The sequence below is a fragment of the Phyllobates terribilis genome, unplaced genomic scaffold (assembly GCF_046119375.1).
Source record: "Phyllobates terribilis strain yellow unplaced genomic scaffold, ASM4611937v1 Scaffold_3__8_contigs__length_932513732, whole genome shotgun sequence".
NCBI classification, from domain to species: domain Eukaryota; kingdom Metazoa; phylum Chordata; class Amphibia; order Anura; family Dendrobatidae; genus Phyllobates; species Phyllobates terribilis.
Window position 1 is genome coordinate 517,226,481 of NW_027362763.1, and position 20,739 is coordinate 517,247,219.

Here is a 20,739-nt window from a genome sequence, read left to right on the forward strand (position 1 = left end):
ACAGCGGGGTGGGGGGAGGGGCAGGGGATGGATCTCTGCAGGAACAATGAAGATCTCCATTTTTTTTTCTCTTTCCCGCATTTGCAGTGGGGAGGTGCAATCTGTCAGCCTATCAGCAGCGCACACACGGAGCGAAGTGCTTTTTTTCACACAAGCAAGGGCATGTGTCATTGGCAGTGTATGTCACATGTCCTTGCCCTGTAAGACCAAGCCATTTTCCCCGTCGCCACCATTTTCTCACTGCTGCAGCTGCGTGTTAGACGGCACCGCTGTTGCTGTGTGCGCTATACCTTGTTAATTTCAAGCCAATTTTCGCACAAATATACAGATAGCTTGGGAGTAGGGAATAGTTGTGATTGCAGTCCTTTTAAGGACTAGGTTACAGCATTTCCTACGACTTTTATCAGGGAGGTCTGTGCTCTTAAATAGATAGGTTGTGGGAGTAAAGACTAATTGTAATTGGAGTCCTTTTCAGGACTAGGTTACATGAGTTCCTATCAGTTTTTGCCAGGCAGGTCTGTGCCAGTGCTGTGCAAGTTTTTTTCACAGCATTTGGCTGAATCTAGCAAAGCTAATCCTTTTTGGCCTATTGCAGAGTGTGTTAGTCAGTGGAGTAGCCTATATGTGTTGCAAGATATAACACCTGTGTATAGAATACCAATTTTTTTACTGCACCTAGTGAAGTAAAATCTTTTGGGCATAGCATCATTCTATTAGTCCATCTATACTGACCTCCATCAGGTTGCAAACTGAATATAATTTTTTTCTGCATCTAGCTCTGAAAAAATATTTGGGCTTCTAGCAGTGTGTGGGACTTGGTCTATTAGTCCATCTATACTGACCTCCATCAGGTTGCAAATTAAAAATAATTTTTTTCTGCTTCTAGCGGTGTGTGGGACTTGGTCTATTAGTCCATCTATACTGACCTCCATCAGGTTGCAAATTAAAAATAATTTTTTTCTGCATTTAGCTCTGAAAAAATATTTGGGCTTCTAGCAGTGTGTGGGACTTGGTCTATTAGTCCATCTATACTGACCTCCATCAGGTTGCAAATTAAAAATAATTTTTTTCTGCATCTAGCTCTGAAAAAATATTTGGGCTTCTAGCAGTGTGTGGGACTTGGTCTATTAGTCCATCTATACTGACCTCCATCAGGTTGCAAATTAAAAATAATTTTTTTCTGCATCTAGCTCTGAAAAAATATTTGGGCTTCTAGCAGTGTGTGGGACTTGGTCTATTAGTCCATCTATACTGACCTCCATCAGGTTGCAAATTGAATATAATTTTTTTCTGCATCTAGCTCTGAAAAAATAGTTGGGCTTCTAGCGGTGTGTGGGACTTGGTCTATTAGTCCATCTATACTGACCTCCATCAGGTTGCAAATTAAAAATAATTTTTTTCTGCATCTAGCTCTGAAAAAATATTTGGGCTTCTAGCAGTGTGTGGGACTTGGTCTATTAGTCCATCTATACTGACCTCCATCAGGTTGCAAATTAAAAATAATTTTTATCTGCATCTACAGTACCTCTGAAAAAATATTTGGGCTTCTAGCAGTGTGTGGGACTATTTGTATTAGTCCATCTATACTGACCTCCATCAGGTTGCAAATTCAAAATAATTTTTTTCTGCATCTAACCCAGCCAATAGTTTTGGCCTAATACCACAGTTTGGCCACTCAGCTCTGCTCGGTTACCATCCATTGTTTTTTTGTGCAAACAACTCCAGAGTTGTGAATTAGTTAACCACCAAAATGAGTGGAAAAAGGCCTGCTGCTGGTGGAAAGGGGAATAGGCGTGTTGGGAAGGGGAAAAAAGGTTGTGTCCGTGGGGTAGGTGTTAAAGCAACAGTAACATCTGCAGAAGAAAGACCATCTTCCAGCCAAACTAAAATGTCTACTTCTTTTAGCGGACAATGTGATAAGATCCCTTTCTTACGGCCACGCCAATCGCTACAAATTCCAGATGAGGCACAAAGACAGCAGGTGCTTCAACGGATATCAAGTGCTCCTTTAAGTGGGCTCTCCTCCACATCAACTTCAACATCACAAATACTCCAGCCCTCAAAGGTGTCACCCAAATCGCACTTGCTTCCTCACAGCTCCCAAATCTCCAGCTGCCCGTCTGAGTATGAGGTAGAACAGATGGTTGAGTCTGCAGAGCTGTTTACTCATACTATAGCCTGGGAATCAGAGGTCGACTCCAGCGCTTGTGTGAATCCAGACGAGGAAATGATCTGCACTGATGCCCAGAATCTTTATGAGTCGGATCCAGGACCAGACGCAGAAGGTTCTGACCATAATGTAGACCCTCATTCCCAAACTGTAACTCCTGTTGGTGGAGACAATGAGGAAGACGATGATAAGACTCAAATACCTGATTGGAGCGACAACTTTAGTTTTTTGTCAGGGCAGGAACAGGTTGGCTCTGAGGACGACGGGTGTGATAACGCACAGGGTGATGATGATGAGGTCGGAGATCCCACTTACTGTCAACCCACAGTCAGCCAAGAGATGAGGTCAGCAGAGGAGGTGGAGGAAGATGCTAGTGACGACGAGGTCAGGTTGCGCCTTCCTGGACAGAGACGTAGTACTGGAAGCACGTCAACAACTGCATCCTCAAACACAACTCTGCCTCTCACCACAAGTCGTGGTGGCTCTTCAGGTCGCATGGGTGCTAAGCCTTGCATAGCCTGGGCATTTTTTCAGATCGATAAAGATGACCCAACTCGTGTTATCTGTAACATTTGTCAGCAAAAGCTAAGTAGAGGCCAAAAAATACATAGTTTGAGTACTTCATGCATGAACCGGCACATGGACATGAAGCATAAGTTGCAGTGGGAAGCTCAGTGTGCTACAATGCGGCCTAGCCGGCCGGGCCAATCACCGTCTGCCATATCTTGTGCATCCACGGCCTCTTCATCCTCTGTGACTGGGGGGACAGCAGTCACACCTGTTTTGGGGCGCAGACCTGCCACCTCTTTACCCGCAACAGCCAGCGTGATTGGCAGGTCATCATTTTCTTTGGAGGTGGTAACACCAGCTGGTGTTGAGCGCTGTCCGACATCGATAGCACCACCTTTGGATCAAGGCAACCTAACATGTCTGCCTGCATCTTCCTCACAGACCGGCAGTTTGCCGGGGACACCCTTATCAACCCCGTCTAAGCACAATAGCCAGCCCTCGGTCTCTCAGATGTGGACAAGTAAAAGACCATTTCCTCCTAGCCATGAGAAAGCTAAGAGGTTGAATTTCACCATCTGCAAGCTCTTGGCTACAGAAATGCTGCCTTTCCGCCTGGTGGACACAGAGGATTTTCGAGACCTTATGTCCGTCGCAGTGCCCCAGTACCAGATGCCCAGTCGGCACTACTTCTCAAAGAAAGGTGTGCCTGTGCTCCACCAGCATGTCGCACACAACATCACCGCTTCTTTGAGAAACTCTGTGTGTGACAGGGTGCATTTCACCACAGACACTTGGACGAGTAGGCATGGACAGGGGCGTTACATGTCGCTGACTGGGCACTGGGTAACTATGGTGACAGCAGGACAAGGGGCTGCTGTCCAAGTCTTGCCGTCCCCACGAGTTGTGCGTCAATCCTCTTTATGTCAAAGTTCCTCCACTGCTTCTGCCTCCTCAACCTCCTCTCGGTCTTCCACCTGCACCCAAAGCCTGTCTGGTCATGCCACAAGCTTTCTAACTGCGCAGAAGGGATCCTGCACACCTCCTTACTATGCTGGCAGTAGGGCTCAACGTCATCAGGCGGTTTTTACATTGAAATGTCTGGGAAATGTGAGTCACACAGCTGAGGAGTTGTGGTCAGCTCTGGAGAACCAATTTCATGAATGGTTGTCTCCACTGGACCTGAAACCAGGGAAGGCCGTGTGCGACAATGCTGCAAACCTGGGTGCGGCCCTTCGCCGGGGCAATGTCACACACGTGCCTTGTATGGCTCATGTGTTGAACCTGGTTGTCCAACAATTTTTAGCCCACTATCCCAGACTAGATGGCCTTCTGCAGAGGGCACGGTCGCTGTGTGCTCACTTCCGCCGTTCGCATCCCGCAGCTCAGCGACTTACATCTCTACAGAAGTCGTTGGGCCTGCCACTTCACCGGCTAAAATGCGATGTGCCTACCCGGTGGAATTCAACTCTGCACATGTTGCAGCGACTGTGGCAGCACCGACAAGCCCTGGTGCAATACGTTCTGACGTATAGCCTGGGCCAACGAGATTCAGAGGTGGGGCAAATCACGCTGGAGGAGTGGTCTCAGATCAGGGACCTATGCACCCTTCTGCACAGTTTTGAAATGGCGACGAAGATGTTTAGTGCTGACGATGCCATTATCAGCATGACTATTCCGGTGATTTACATGCTGGAGCACATGTTAAACAGAATTCAGAGTCAGGTGGTGGCACAAGAGGAGGTGGAGGAAGTAGAGGAGGAGGAGTTGTATGCGGAAGGGCTAACATCTGCAAGGTCCAGACGGTCGGCAGCACCAAGGCGGCAGGCATGTGAGGGTGGGGGAGATGGTTTTACCAGGGCGCATGGTAGCAGCCAAACTAGTGAGGAAGGTGCAGGAGCCCAGGAAGAAGTGGAGGACGAACTGATGGAAGACTCATTAGATGAGGGAGACCTTGATCACATTTCTGTTGTGCGAGGTTGGGGGGAGAGGACAGAGGAAGGAAGCATGATTGTTACCTCGCCACCAACACAACAGGGACTTGGTGCTCCTGGATGCGCAACACACATGAGTGCCTTCTTGCTGCACTACCTGCAACATGACCCTCGAATTGTGAGAATTAGAAATAATCCTGACTACTGGGTTGCCACACTGTTAGATCCCCGGTACAAAAGTAAATTTGCAGAAATTATTCCTGCCATAGAAAGGGATGCACGCATGCAGGAGTATCAGCAGAGACTGTTGCAGAATCTTACATGTGCTTTTCCACAAAATACCAGCGGTGCACGTAGTGAATCTCACAGTTCCAACTTGCCAACCGTGGGACCGTCAAGTGTTCAGCACTCAAACCGTAACAGAACCACAGTATCTGCTGGTAACATCAATTTTGCGGAATCATTTCACCACTTTTTTAGCCCATCCTTTGCAAGGCCACAGGAGACAAGAAGTCTGACACATAGTCAACGCCTAGAGACGATGGTACAGGAGTATCTCCAAGTAAACATTGAAGCCACGACTGTGTCACTGGACCCTTGCTCTTTTTGGGCTTCCAATCTGGATAAATGGCCGGAGCTAGCCACTTACGCCTTGGAGATCTTGTCATGCCCCGCAGCCAGCGTTCTGTCTGAACGTGTGTTCAGCGCTGCTGGTGGTGTGCTGACAGATAAGCGCACACGGCTCTCCACTGATAATGTAGACAGACTCACGTTCATAAAGATGAACAAATCATGGATCCGAAACGACTTTTCTACCCCTGTGTCATCCTGGGGAGAGTAAAAGCTTGATGATTGGTTAAAATCACCCTACCAACTGTTTTAAGCTTTCAAATTACTAATCATGTTTATCTGTATCTTGACTGGAAAATAATTTGGGCTTTGTAGCAGTGTGCAGCACTGATCCTATTAGGCCATCTATAATAAGCTTCACCAGATTTAAAATTAAAAATAATTTTTAGCTGCATCTAGCCCGGAAAATAATTTTGGGGCTCCGAGATGCGCAAGACACATAAGTGCCTTCTTGCTGCACTACCTGCAGCATGACACTCATATTGTCAGAATTCGAAGTAATCATGACTACTGGGTTGCCACACTCTTAGATCCCCCAAACTTTTCGATCAACCTTTTCATTTTAATAAAGACCAAAAAAATGGTCATTTTTGAAATTATAAGCATTAGCAGGTTGTTAGAAACTGAAATCAAACAGTTTTCAACTCAAAACTTTATTCTAGGTGATGTTACATTTTCACATAGGACCCCTTGTTCGAAAGGAGCTTCTGAACTCTCTCGTCCATTGAATTTGTCAGGTTTTGGATGGTTTCTGCTTCAATTGTTTTGCATGAGGACAGAATACCCTCCCAGAGCTGTTGCTTAGATGTGAACTGCCTCCCGCCATCATAGACACTCCTTTTAATGATGCTCCAAAGGTTCTGAATGGGGTAGAGGTCAGGGGAGCATGGGGGTCACACCATAAGTTTGTCCCCTTTTATGCCCATATCAGCCAGAGATGCAGATGTTTTATGTGCAGCATGAGATGGTGCATTATCATGCAGAAAAATGATCTTGCTGTGAAATACACGGTTCTTCTTCTTGAACCATGGCAGGAAGTGCTGTTTGAGAAAATCCACATACATTATGGAGTTCATCTTTAGCGCCTTCAGGGATCCTAAAGGGGCCGACAATCTCTCTCCCCATGATTCCAGCCCAAAACATTACTCCACCTCCTCCTTGTTGGCGCTGTAGCCGTGTTTGCGTGGGGTGTCCATCAACCAGCCATCCTCCACTCCATTCATCTGGACCATCGAGCGCTGCACGGCACTCATCCGTGAACAAAACAGTTTTGAAATCAGTCTTCATGTAATGTTTGGCCCACTGGAGCCGTTTCTGCTTGTGTGAAGTGGATAGAGGAGGTCGACAGGATGGCATATGCACAGCTGCAAACCTCTGAAGGACCCTGCATCTTGTTGTTCGGGGGACGTTGGAGGCACAAGCAGCTTCAAAAACTTGTCTGCTGCTATGACAAGGCTTTTTTGCCGCTGCTGTTTCAACCTGACGTAATTGCCTGTAGGAAAGAGTCCTCAATTTGCCCTTATCAGCACGCACACGTGTGTACTGTGAATCAGCTACATACTTCTTGATTGCCAAGACACTTCATCCTGATCATCGCACAATGTTGATTGTAGTCATGCCTTGACCTAAACACTCCACAATTTGTTGCTTCTCAGCAGCCGACACATCCTTTTTCTTTCCCATTTTGGCAGAAAATGTAGGCTGCTTAATAATGTGAGAGAGCCTTCTTAAGTAGTCTTGCCTTTCATTGGACACACCTGCCAAACTAATTAGCACAGGTGTCTGCAATTGCTTACAGTGATATAAAGAGCCCTGACACACATCACCATCAATGAGTTTAACTGACAAACAAACAAATTCTTCCCTTATCACTCCTAAACACTTTTTGCATAATAATTTGGAACGCGGTGTACATGTGCTTTTCCACAAAACACCAGTGGTTCACGTAGTGAATCTTACAGTTCTAACTTGCCAACCGTGGTCTGTATGGAATTGTTCAATAAAGGGCCCAAAATTAAGATAACATAGATGGGAGAGGTCTCTATGAATAGGAATTCCTAAGTATTTGATACCCTGTGAGGGCCAGGCAAAGGGAAAGTTGGACTGGATGGAATCCTATATGGATTTAGGGAGGGAGACATCGAGGGCCTCAGACTTCGCTGCATTGATTTTAAAATTTTACCATGTAACAAAGTGATCTATTTCAGCCATAACAGCAGGGATGGATATATGTGATTGAGTGATATATACTAGGACATCATCAGCAAATAGAGAGCACTTGTACTCGGTGCCTCCCACCTCAATCCACCTAATATTGGGGTTATGGCGAATTGATGAGAGCAGGTGCTCCGTCACTAGGATGTATAAGAGAGGGGACAGAGGACATCCCTGCCTTGTCCCATTGGTGATTGTGAAAGGTGATGAAAATGTTCTGACGCACCCCCTGGGCCTTGGGACACCCGGAGCCGGACCCTTTTTGGTGGATGCTGGTGGTTGTAGTCTTCGTGGCGGCGATCCGGTTCCGTGGCTCAGGGCGGTCAAACCAGTGGCGGAACTATTTATGTGGTTTTGATGTTTAAATGTCCGACTACGCCACCCGTGGATTGCGGTCAGAGTGAACCGCCGGTACAGGGCAGACCGCTAAGGCTGGTGTTGTGGGTGCAGCAGAGCGTAGCATAACTCAGGAGGAGGAGTATAGCCTCAGGGCAGTGTATGCGGAGGATGGGGGTGATGGTGCAGGGCAGCAGCAGTAACGACACGGAGTCAGTGATGCAGTTCAGGGCCTTTACTCACAGTTCTTATTATCCAGACCACGTCTGCAGGTAACGGCTGCCCACGTCGTACTGTGCTCACCAGGTGAGGGGCTCAGACAACTCCCAGATAACTTTGGAGCGCTTCACAGGACCCCCTTTGTGTGTCCTTTGTCTGGCCTTTCTTACCAACACTTCTGTCCGGCAGCCTCGGGCCTCCTCTTGGTAAACTTGGCGCCAGTTTCCCTGACCCTATGTGGTGCCTTCCTAGCGGGTGGAGCAAGGGGCTGCGCCACATAAAATGTCAGAGCCTCCGGTTTCTAGCTGAGGGTCGTTTCCTGCCTCCACTAGTTCGGGGACCGGTCTCCCCCTTTGGCCTGACCCCTCCACGCAGGTGGATTCGGGCGTGCGGTGGCGACTCGCCCGTCCGCACCCCTGGGTTCCCTTCATTCCTCGTTCCTGGAGCCTTCTCCGCTCCTCTTCCTTCCTTCTCCCTCTTGCAGGCCTGGGCCTCTGTTACTAGGCCCGCCTCCGGAGCAGAGCTCATGCAGAGCCCCTGCTCCCTGCCACTTCTACTCAGACTTCTCTGCACTGAACTAAGATGGTGCCCACCTTTTATACTCCCTTCTCAATGCACCCAGGAACTGCTTCCTCCCTGCTCCTGCACTGCAGGGTTCCCCTTCCTCAGTGTTCCCTCCCCCCACTCCAGCCAGGGACAGGGACTGTCGTGCCCATCTCAGGGGCATATTGGTCGCCCTGCCCCACGGCAATGTGGTGTAATGCATGCAGGTGTCGGGTCCTGATCCACACTCCATCCTTATCTGAGAGTGAGATATCACACCTCTGGGTGAGGTGCAATACGTCTGTAGCAACCGAGCCCTCGGTGCTACAGTTCCATTTATCTTCAGCCTAGGTGACGTATTGTGATACAGGGCCGTGATTTTGGCTATAAAAGGGTCCCCTAGACCCCTACCCCAAGCTTTTTAAGAGAATCATATATGGCGTGCCAGGAGACTCTATGGAATGCTTTCTCAGCATCCAACGAGAGTATCTACTTACAAATTTTTAACTGCATCTAGCCCAGGAAATACTTTGTGCCTAGTAGCAGTGTCTGCTAGTCAGCGGATTATCCCGGCTGTTAAGCAAGCTACACCACCTGTAGTTTGGACACTTAATTTTTTCAAAGGAAATGCTTCGGGACCACGGGATACTTAGTGAAGAGCATCAGGAGGCACCCCAAGGCATAGGGGCTGGGACTGGCACTAGGATGCCTTGCGGTGGACAGCCGAGCTCGATCCTTATAAAAGCTTTTTAACTGCAGCAGCTTTAGTGGACGCTACTGGAGCTGGAATTACGCGGCTGCTGGCATGAGACTTGCCCTCCAATAGATCCTTGTAAATGGATTTAAAGTGTATTCATTCAAATTAGAGGGACAATTTAAATTAAAAAGCTTAGAGCTGCCTCCACCACAGGGGGGCTCTCTCGACCCACCAGCGGACAGGCACCAGTATTGGGAGAGGGGGGCTGGCCGTCAGGGTTCACCGCGGCTCTGGCACAAACCCGGCGACACGGAGGTGGCACGGGCAGGAGCGGACTGGCCGTCTCGGCTTCTCACTTTTTGGATTTTAGAAGGGCATGACATGCCTATATCTGTGTCTCCCCCTCCTTTTACTCCTCCACCTCTTTTCTTTTCGCATGACTATATGTACTTGTCACTTTTCCATGTGTTAGTTGTGTCTTCTGAGCAGTTTGTCAGCTTTTGGACACCTTTGAAGGTGTTTTCTATGTGTTTCTATGTGTTTTTGTTTGCCTGCCATTGGTTTTAACGGTGTTCGAAGGTGTTCGACGAACAGTTCGACGAACAGTTCGGCGAACACACGGGTGTTCGACGAACCGAACCGAACTCGAACACTACGGGGGTGGCTCAACACTAAAGATAACTTATACTATACGATCACGGAGACAATTCTATATAGGTGGAGGAGGGGCTCCCCAGTTGGATTATGCTGTTATTGCACAGGACCCATTGCTTATAATTCTTATTCCCCCATGGCAATGAGTGCTTCTGCACTGTCCATGGGTTCTCTTATACCTAAGGGGAGATCTGGCCACACGCCCCTTGTGGTGACATCATGTGGGCCGGTCTCCAGCCTGTACATTTTTATTAAAAATGTTAACTTCTGCAATAACTCATCGCTTGTTAATCGCAGAAGCTTGCAATCTACACCATTTTTTCCCTTATGATTTTATCTTTATGTAGAGACCACACATCACATAGCTGCAGTCTGCTATTCTGGTGTTTTTGTGCTACAGCTCCCTGATTTTGCTTATAGCCCTGGAAAACTACATATACATTCTGGAATTCACAATATTTCATAAGTTCATATCGGAGTCAGCGCGTCTTCAAATTTCCCTTTGAGGCTCGGGAAGCAGCCTCACGGTTACACGCAAATTAGTGCAAGCCAGCGTTTTACTTACCTCCTGCATCTTTCAGAGAAAAGATGCTTGTTTCCTAACAAAGTTATAACACTCCTTGGCTGGCATTGTTTGCAGAAGCTATTTCTCAGGCGTGTGCTAATTGGGGCTTTTGTGTTGAGGAAAATGGGACAGCTCAGTGCTGAAAAGTGGTGAGTGGAGTAAGGGAGGGGGGGGTGAACATCTATGTCAGGCAAATATGGAAGAACATTTTACTAACATTAATATTTTCCTGTCACCGTACATGAAAGAATTAGTGTCTTCAGTGGTTTTCATCAGTGTGTCATCATTGTATGGTCATTCTGTTCTTTTTTACCATCAGTATGTCATATTATCAAAATCTTTTTTAAATGGTTTTTATGTACATGATGTAAAGTATAAACCACCACTCAGGGTACTTTAGACCTGTCTGAAAAGTCATAATTTTGCCTATTTGCCATCATTTAGTTTAGTGGGATATAACTTTTTATTGTTTCACTCTAGTTTACTATTTGGCCAATACAGCTTTCTATACACCCATTACACATGCTCACATTAAATACTCAAACATACACAAGTATTCATATTACACAAACAAGTGTACACATTTCACACTTTTACCAACAGTACACTCATACATTACACATATGCATACTTTTTCTGTTAACAGCTGAATTTTGGACATGCTGGCAGCATTTTGGCAGCATTTGCGAGATGAAGATGAGCCATTAGTAAGTAATCATGGCTAGGGCTGCAGAGAAAGGGGGAAACAGCTATTGGTAATATAACAGCAGAAGACAGGTGGGGTTTGCTATGGATGGCTGAAATAAACTAGAAAAGTTGGGGAGGAAGGCAGATGCCATCAGAAATCTGCAGAGGAGGAGTAGCGGGCCGGAGTCTTCTGTATTCATCCTGTCCTAATTTCAGTGTGCATATCTACGCACTTCAACCTATTGCTTTCAGTCTGACTACGACCGGCATATGTATCAATCTACAGCAAGTAGGCAGCTTGGCAAGTGAGAGATAGTGTTTAGGGTCTACATCAGTCCAGACAGCACTAGAAAAACATGGCAAAGCCGAGCACCCAGACAGATCTACCAGAAGACTCTTGACGGAGCTTATAGAATTCTTGAATATCTATAGGCTCGACAGAATTTCCTTGCCAATCCAACATACAGTGTTGACGCAGCCAGTAGTTTTGCGTGAATGTGCTTGGATAAGGGGTTATCCGAGCATGCTCGAGTCTTAGCCAAGTATCATCGGCATGCCCAGAAAATATGTTTGCGTCGCCACGGCTGTTAGTCAGCCGCAACACATGCAGGGATTGCCTGTTTGTCAGGCAATCCCTGCATGTCTCTTAGCTGTCAAACTGCCGTGGCGATGAGAACATATTTTGTGAGCATGCCAAAGATACTCGGTTAGGACTCGAGCGTGCTCAGATAACCCCTTATATGAGCACGTTCGCACAACACTAGCAACCAACATACTTTATTGCTGTCAGTTGCCATATCTGCAACATATAGATATCCAAAATATAGATATACAAGGCCACAGCAGGCAAATTGCCATCACAAACTGAACAGCTGCCTAATACCCATAAACCTTTCTGACTTGAGGACACCACATTTGCACACGGCTTTTTTGTGTGCATGAACCATAACATGCCTTAAATATAGCTTGATTAACAAATTTGGAACCTTAACTGTGCACAAGATACAAAGTACAATTATAGAAAGCCAACACAAACCTTATATCTGATTTTCACTTTTCCTAGCATGTGATCATAAAGCATCAATATTTTATTGCTACCTGATATCTAAAATAAAGTGAATAGACAGATAGCTAGAATGACAATGTTGCTTGCTGAGTTTTTACTTATAACAACAGGGGTTGAGGAATAGAAAACATTAAAGAGTAAAAAAAGTGAAAGCTGCTATTGTGTGGTCCCCTGCACCAGCAGCTGAAGGTTGTGACAGTCTCGGCATGGAGCATGCTCTAAAGCTTCACTGAACAAAACTATGAGTTGTTTACACATTTCTTAATGACAGTTGATAAAGGAAAATATCTTCTAACTTCAGTCTGGCTATAGCTGAATTTGAAGCAACAAACGCAGTTTGAAGGAATGACATTGGCAGGTTTAAGGCTTTGCCTTATGCTTCTCACTGTGCTGAGCACACTGTATAAATAGACGTTTCAATCAGTTCTGACTCCATCTATCATTCTTTAGGTATGCATACATGAATTTAAATATATACTGTATATCACTGTGTTTAGCCTCAAAACTTCAAAATTCTGAATTCATAGTGCATACTCTGGTTTAAAGGGTGTCTGTTAAATGTTGGGCCGTGTAAATAAATCAGAGCATCAGGTAGGGTACTTAAATTGGACATCCAGGTTTGGCATGAAAGTAATTCTCACAGCGTGCACAGTCCACACTGTCAGGATTCTCCAGTTCTGTTGTCAAGATCGGGCAGTCATGTGACCATAAGTATGCGATATGCATACACCCAGCCACATTCCGACAAGACTTATGCGGCCTTGCTCAATGGATGAATTGAGTGAGGCCACTTGCATCTCATGACCGCCCAGTCTTGCTGACAGCAACGGAGAATCCTAACAAGTGCATTTTCGTGCCCAACTGGACAACACCTTTTAAAGGGTTTTTCCCAAAATCTCAAGTAATATTCTAAGTGTAGGATAGGGGATAACTTGCTATCCACTGGGACCCCCTGTGATCCAGAGAATGGGGCTCAGGAATCCCAATTGTCAGGCTTTGTTGACCTGCCTTGAATGGAGAGCAGATACGATTCAGCCTCCTCTTCAATAATTGTCTATGGGACTATATGAGAAAGACAAGCGCTGTCCTTGGCTATTTTCAGCAGTGACATTGACAATGAATGGAGAGAAGGTCAAGCATGTGCTACATTCAAGAAAGAGCTGCAAAGTCCTGCTCTTAGAGTTCTAAAAACCCATTCTCAAGAATACAGGGGGTCACAGCACTCAGGCACCAAGTAGTCATCAGATTATCCCCATCGTATGGATAGAGGATAACTTTTGATTTTGGGAATAACTCTTTACATACATGTTGTAACATACATCTACGACCATTTGTATTTTGAATTAAAGCTGCAGAGAAAACGAGAATTAACTTTGATCACGCATGCACATAATACTACAAATGCTAAACAAGCAGTACTGAGCTAGGCAGTTGCTTTGACTTGTATCAGCAAACCTGGGTTAGTGCCTTCAGTGCTGTTGATTGATAACTCCATCTTGGATACAAAGGAAAGGCCACTGAAATTCAATATCACTGATTTTTTCCCCTGACATCATTTTTTGGACAAGAGTTGGGAGCTTAAATATACATTAGATAGCCAGCCAGGTAAAAGACATCAAGATGCCAGAATAGATGCCCAACAGTCCATAATACATTTCCTCTACGTAATGTAGAAAAATACATTCCGTTAATTAAAATAATTTCCTTTCAATATTTTAAGTATGAGTCACAAAGTCAAAAAGTTCAACTATTAAACAAGTTGATAGTTTTGTGTTGTGTCTGTGATTTGAGTATTTGTTACAAGTAAACAGCTGGGTGAATATCCTCTAGGTATAGTGCATATGGCTGTATCATGGATCTGTTTTGTATGGAGCCATGCTAGGGCAGCCTTGAAGGTCTATGAGGTCTAGTCTATAAGATTCTAAAGACAAAAAAATGTGCTTATGTTGCTTGTTAGTTAGTGAGTTATATCAAAACTTCTGTGAGTCAAGAACTGAACAGCTATGGTTTATTCTAAGAGCTTTAAAGGAAACCTGTCAGCAGGTTTTTGCACTATAAACCAAACATTACCAAGCCCCTGTAATTCAGATTAAGTCTATACATTTCTTTTGTCATGCATGCTTCTGTTCCGGCGGCTGTCTTCTCATAGGGGTGTACACATGGTGATGCATAGTCTTGATCTCGCTGCATCATCTGCGCATGCACCGCTGCAGTGAATGACAGCGCTTATGTGAGATTTCAGATGAGGGAGGCAGGACCCTCCGATAACAGTGACCTGTCAGTCAGGTAGCTTGAGATCCCAATGTGCGGTACAAGATGAAAAGAGGATGGAGAGCTGTAAGTGCAGGGTGAAGCCCCCTGCACTTGCATCTCATTTGCATAAAAATTGCTAAGAGATTACTTTGTCATGGAAGCGAGGATTATAAAAAGAAGGTATAGATTTAATCTGAATTACAGTTGCCTAATATAGACGTGTTTGGTTTATGATAGAAAACATTTCCCCTTTAATACTTTCTAACAATTTTAAAGTAGTTGATTTTTATGTTAACAAATAAGTTATAATTTTTTGGTACTCCTAATATATAAGGACTACAGATTCTATTTCTGCACTTGTTAGTGTGGCCTTGCTTACAGATGGCACATTTGTTTGTGTCAAGGTAGATTCTATTTGTGGGTTAATGCATTTCCTTTGTAACAAATGTTATCATTACTAACATGAAAAATGGAAAATGTTATCATCAATGCTGATAATATTTTTAAAATTAAAATACAAGTTAGTCAAATCCCGTTTAGAGACTTCAACTAAGTATAGCTAGAAGGTTAATTAGTGCGTTTCTCACAGTATTTTTCTGGAAAAATTGAAGTTTTTTTGTGTCTGTTTTTCATACAGTGTTTTAAGACCAAGCAAAAAGTGGATTTAAAAGTAATGTAAAAGTTGTAATGCAAATACATATACAAAGTGAGAACTTCAGCTTCTCATATTTCTAGTTTTAACTCAAAAGACCTCCATCAAGAACTGTAGAGGTGTTTTCCCTCAAAATGTTGTCTGTGTGAAGCTACCTTTACCGGTTATCAATAAAAGATGTTTAAAATGATTTCTAAAAAGCATGAAAAAACTGTTGATGCGATTATCTATTGGGTATTGTACTGTCTATATTGTCACCTTATTGTAAACTTTGGTTATTCTCTATCTCTCTTCAGAACCTAAGACGGAACTATGATAGCAACTGGAGGAGTTATAACAGGACTCGCAGCCTTAAAGAGGCAAGATTCAGCCAGATCACAGCATCTGTTGTCTCGGCCTACTTCGCCACCTCCAGAGAAGAAGCCTGTAAGACGTCGCCCAAGAGCTGATGTAGTAATTGTCAGGGGGAAAATTCGCCTGTACTCTCCATCTGGTTTCTTTCTTATGTTGGGAGTTTTAATATCTGTAGCAGGGATAGCAATGGCTGTGCTTGGCTACTGGCCTCAAAAGGAGACATTTTTAACACCAGAGCTCACACTAGAAGTTAATAAGACGCAAATACTTAAAGAAACTGGGATGATGGTAAGATTTTTTGAACAGCATCTGCATTCAGAGAAAATGAAAATGCTGGGCCCCTTTACTATGGGTATTGGTATATTTATATTTATTTGTGCGAATGCTATCTTACATGAAAATCGAGACAAAGAGACTAAAGTAATTCATATGAGAGACATATATTCAACTGTCATAGATATTCACAGCATGAGGATTAAAGAACAAAAGCATCTCAATGGGGCTTACTCTGGCTTGTATGGAGAAACAGAGTATCGCCATTCTGACAACCCATGTGCATCCAGACTGGCTGCCAACACAATTGCATCCTTTCCTGGAAGCTATAGAAGTTGCAGTTCTATTGAGGATGAAGATAGCAGCCCGAGAGAGAGTAAAAGCTTTACAAATCTTCTGCCTCCACTTCTTATGGAACGCTCAGGCTCTGTGTTTGGTCTTCATGGCCATTCCAACAGATTTGGAGAAGACAAAAGCCTTAGCTCTAAAAAATGTGAAACAAAATCTATAGTGTCATCATCAATTAATGCTTTTACACTTCCTGTTATAAAATTGAACAATTGTGTCATTGATGAACCAGATATTAATAATATAACTGAAGACTTAGAAATCACTAGTAGCAGACCTCGAAATGTATCAATGGATTCATTGGCTATTCCACTGCCAGATGATGGAAATCGACTCTATAAATCCACTAATTCTTTATCACGAAGTTATTCTATTATGGAACCAATAAGATGTGATTCTTTAGCTCCAACACCTGATAATGTAAAACTTTTAACTCCAGGAGCAGCTAGAAAGCAATTTGGATCTAACACATCTTTACATATTTTATCGTCACATTCCAAATCTTTAGACTTAGATAGGGGTCATTCTACACTGAATGTTCAAGGAGAACAAAGAAAACACCCAAGTTGGCCTAGACTTGACCGTAGTAACAGCAAGGGGTACATGAAACTTGAGAATAAAGAAGACCCTATGGACAGGTTGATTGTACCCCAAGGACCACCAACAAAAAAGGACTACACCAACAAGGAGAAACTTCTTATGATCTCAAGATCACACAATAACTTGAGTTTTGAACATGATGAGTTCTTGAGTAATAATCTTAAAAGAGGTACATCAGAAACCAGATTTTGAATTTTAATTAAGTATTTTTTTCTCCTGTATAAAATGGAATTTGAAAAACTTTTTACAGATATTAAGATAATTTGATTTCTTAACTTTGTTGTTGTCAGATTGAGGACAACTTTCTTCTTTTAAATATCTAGACATCATTATTATTACTTTTAGTTGTTTCAAGGTTACAATTTATTTGTATATGAATACATTTTTGCTAATAAATCTCTGGGAATAGCAATATAATAATATAGTGCCCTCTCAAATAAAACTTTCTACCTGATTGAATATTGAGTATGAAGAGACAGAAGGTGTGTTGGGTGTTACAGGTGCTGAAGCAACCATACAACTTTCCGAGAGTTTAATGCCCAGATAATACTGATTATGATAACTCATGGTCAAGAAGTTCGGGTCAACCATATCTGCCAGTGTATATCCTGTGATTCCTCATGTCCAATGTAAGATTGGGCATATTAATTGAATTGGAGGGACACTTTGAAAGTTCATATATTACACACGGATGTGCATTACTAACACTGTAGCATTGTTTTTATCTCCTATATAGAAAGTTTACAAAACTGTAAGTAGAACATGGATGCAACAGGTCAAACAAAATTTTAATACACAACACTTTCATATACCTTTTCTAATGCTGAAAGTCTCCATTTCTCCTCATCATTACAAATGGAAGGCACTGATAGTAGCCAAATCCTAAACTACTTGCTAAATAATACACTTCCTTTGTTCTACAAATAGCTGGGGTCTCAGTTATGAGCCCCAATTACATTTAATGGGCCTTAGATGCATGTATTAAAAAAGGTGCACTTTTCCTTTTCCCCCAGTAGTCCTCATTGGGGTACATTGATATGTACCCAGAGAAAGTCTTCTAAGATATTTTCCATTAATACACTCCCTGACAGAAGTTATGTCGCTTATCCATGTTATGTAAATAAAAGCTTATAACCTGACGTTAAATTCATCCATTGGTTTTATAAATTACTCTTTTGAAAGCTGAAACCCTCCCAAATTTGGTTTAGGTTAAGAAAATAAATTGGCATCAATGCTGAAATTGATTCATTTAATGAACACAGAATGGTCAGATTTTGGCAAGACAAAAGTTTTGTCGCCCTCAGAAAGTAATGTGATATTCAAACAAATAATTATCTTAAAATACAAATATATGTTGCATAATATTGGTGAATGAAGTTGTGGTGCTATTAGAGTCATATTTAATATTTTGTGTGACTTCCATGAGCTTGAAGGACTGCATCCATGCGGTTCAACAATGATTCATACAATTTATTAATGAAGTCATCAGGAATAGCAAAGAATGCCGTCTTGCATGCCTCCCAGAGTTCATCTAGATTCTTTGGTTTTGTCTTCCAAGCTTCCTCTTTCATCCTACCCCAAACATGCTCAATGATGTTCATGTCTGGTGACTGGGCTGGCCAGTCCTTGAGCACCTTGATCTTTTTTGCCTGGAGGAACTTTGTTGTAGAGATGGATGTATGAGATGGAGCACCATCCAGCTGCAGAATTTGACCCCTTTTATGATATGGAATGTAAGAGGTAGCTAATACTTCTTGATATTTTAGGCTATTGATATTGCCTTCCACCTTGCAAATGTTTTGCACACCCCCATACTGAATGTAACCCCAGACCATGATCTTTCCACCACCAAATTTAACTGTTTTCTGGGTGTATTTTGGATCCATACGGGCTCCAGTAGGTCTCCTGCAGTATTTGCAGAGGCTGTAGTGTAATTCTACTGAAGATTCATCAGAGAAATACACCTTCTGCCACTTTTCCAGCATCCATCTGTTTAGCAGGCTGTGGGACTTTGCAAATGCCTTTTGTTTAGTGCTGGCTTCTGGGCACTGATTTGACCATGGAGGCCAATTCGAGACAGAATCCTACATACTGTTCTAGTTGACACAGGGACTTGAGGTGACCAGGCCTGTTGGAGCTCTGCTGCAGTGGAAGAGGGGCTTGCTTTGGATTTTCTAACCAACAAACGTTCGTCCTGAGCAGTTGTCTTGTGGGATCTACCGGACCTGGGCTTGTCAAACACATCTCCAATCTCTTCAAATCTTTTTTAAATTCTTTGTACTTGACTCTGAGACACATTAAAGGTGCCAGCCAGCTCTGCAGTTGATATGGTCTTCAGCCTCTTGATAATCAAGGCTTTGGTCGCAGGGTGGATTTTTGGCATGTTGTCAGAGCTCAAGTTGCAGTTCAAGTGAAGGTCTGGGTTGCTGGGTTTCTTTTTATGCACACCCACTAATTAACCGATCATTTACTGAGCACTGGTGAGGATGTAAACTAGGATTGGGTGCATTATATGACCAGGCGACAAAACTTTTGTCTTGCCAAAATCTGACCATTCTGTGTTCATTAAATGATCGATATTTCAGCATTGATGCCAATTTATTTTCTTAACCAAAACCAAATTTGGGAGGGTTTCAGCTTTCAAAAGAGTAATTTATAAAACCAATGGATGAATTTAACGTCAGGTTATAAGCTTTTATTTACATAACATGGATAAGCGACACAACTTCTGTTAGGGAGTGTAGTTTGCCTGAATAACAATAAATATGGTTATGAGGTCAATAGAAATCCCTACAATAAAACTCTGGCCCTTTGTTCAGTATACTTGTGAATATTACCAAATCCTTTTATATGGATGTTTCTATTATCCTATTATATGAAGTGTTCTTTTTTATCATTATTCATACATACAAGCCTTTCTATTGGTGTAGATGTATATATTTTTTCTACAGATATCTTTTACCATATAAATAAGTAAAGTCAGTAAGTTGATTTAGTTTGAGTAAGCCAAAGAAATGTTCCCATGGAATCTTATAAATATCATCTTATTTTACTTACTGTATATGGACAAATGTCTTACCAAAGGCACACTGTAAACAGGTATACATATTATTGATTACTGTCTAAGATTTCTTAGTCCTTTTTATGGCTGCTATGTATTCAGGTCCATGTATTCAAATGAAGAAATGACAAAATGCAGTGTTTTGGTGATACTTCAGAAGAGAGGAATCATTTTTAAAAAATTATGATTTTTTTTTTGCTTTTTTTACCAAATTTAAAAGTACGATATCATGAAATTTACCTGATATGAAATAATACATGCAAATTCTAATTTCATGATATATTTCATTTTTGAATTTTAAACATATATTGACGTATGCTGCAGATATTGTTCAGAGTAAAGAGTGTTTAGTTTTTCATAAAGTGCAAGAAAGAAATCTCTATATAGATCTACTGAACAAAACAAAAATTATAGTGTTGTGAAATATCAAATATATTTATTTTAAATCCATTTAACATGGTATTATTATATTTACATAGTAATAATTTTCATAATAATTATATACATAAATAATCATTTAAAACACTACCTTGTAATCATTACTGTCCACAGAAGCTTACATCAAACATGTAAAAAGAAGAATTTTAGAAACATTTTTCTAATTAAATATGCCCCTTTTATAAAAGTTTATATTTGGTGACTGATGATCTGTATTTGCGAAGAAAAGTAAATGTCAAATCATGTTATCAGGAATTATTCCTATTTGTATGACTGTAGTGTAGAAAATACAATGATCACATAATAAATCATGATTTTCAGTTACACTCTGTCCGGTACAGCTGCTGGGTAATAGCAGAAAATGATCAACTGCGAAAATCAAATACATAACATTATCTTCTTCCATAATTACCCAAGAGAAAAGGTAAACCAAGTTAGAGACTTAAAATGTAAAATATAGTTTTAATTTAAGGTATAAAATTGAGTTTTTGATATCTAAAAGTTAAATAGTAAAAGTATAAAAAAAAACTAAAAGTTT

At 42.4% G+C, this 20,739-nt stretch overlaps 1 protein-coding gene across 4 annotated transcripts in view; it reads left to right on the plus strand.

Annotated features, from left to right (window-relative positions):
• TMEM200A (transmembrane protein 200A) overlaps nt 1-17,814 on the plus strand; it is a 201,458-nt gene extending 183,644 nt beyond the window's left edge. For all 4 annotated transcript variants that reach the window (XM_073673212.1, XM_073673211.1, XM_073673213.1 and 1 more), the window contains one exon: nt 15,424-17,814. In XM_073673212.1, the coding sequence (XP_073529313.1) occupies nt 15,440-16,894 (1,455 nt within the window). In that variant the 5' untranslated portion in view covers nt 15,424-15,439 and the 3' untranslated portion in view covers nt 16,895-17,814. The remainder of the gene's footprint in view (nt 1-15,423) is intronic.
• The last annotated feature ends 2,925 nt before the right edge of the window (nt 17,815-20,739 follow it).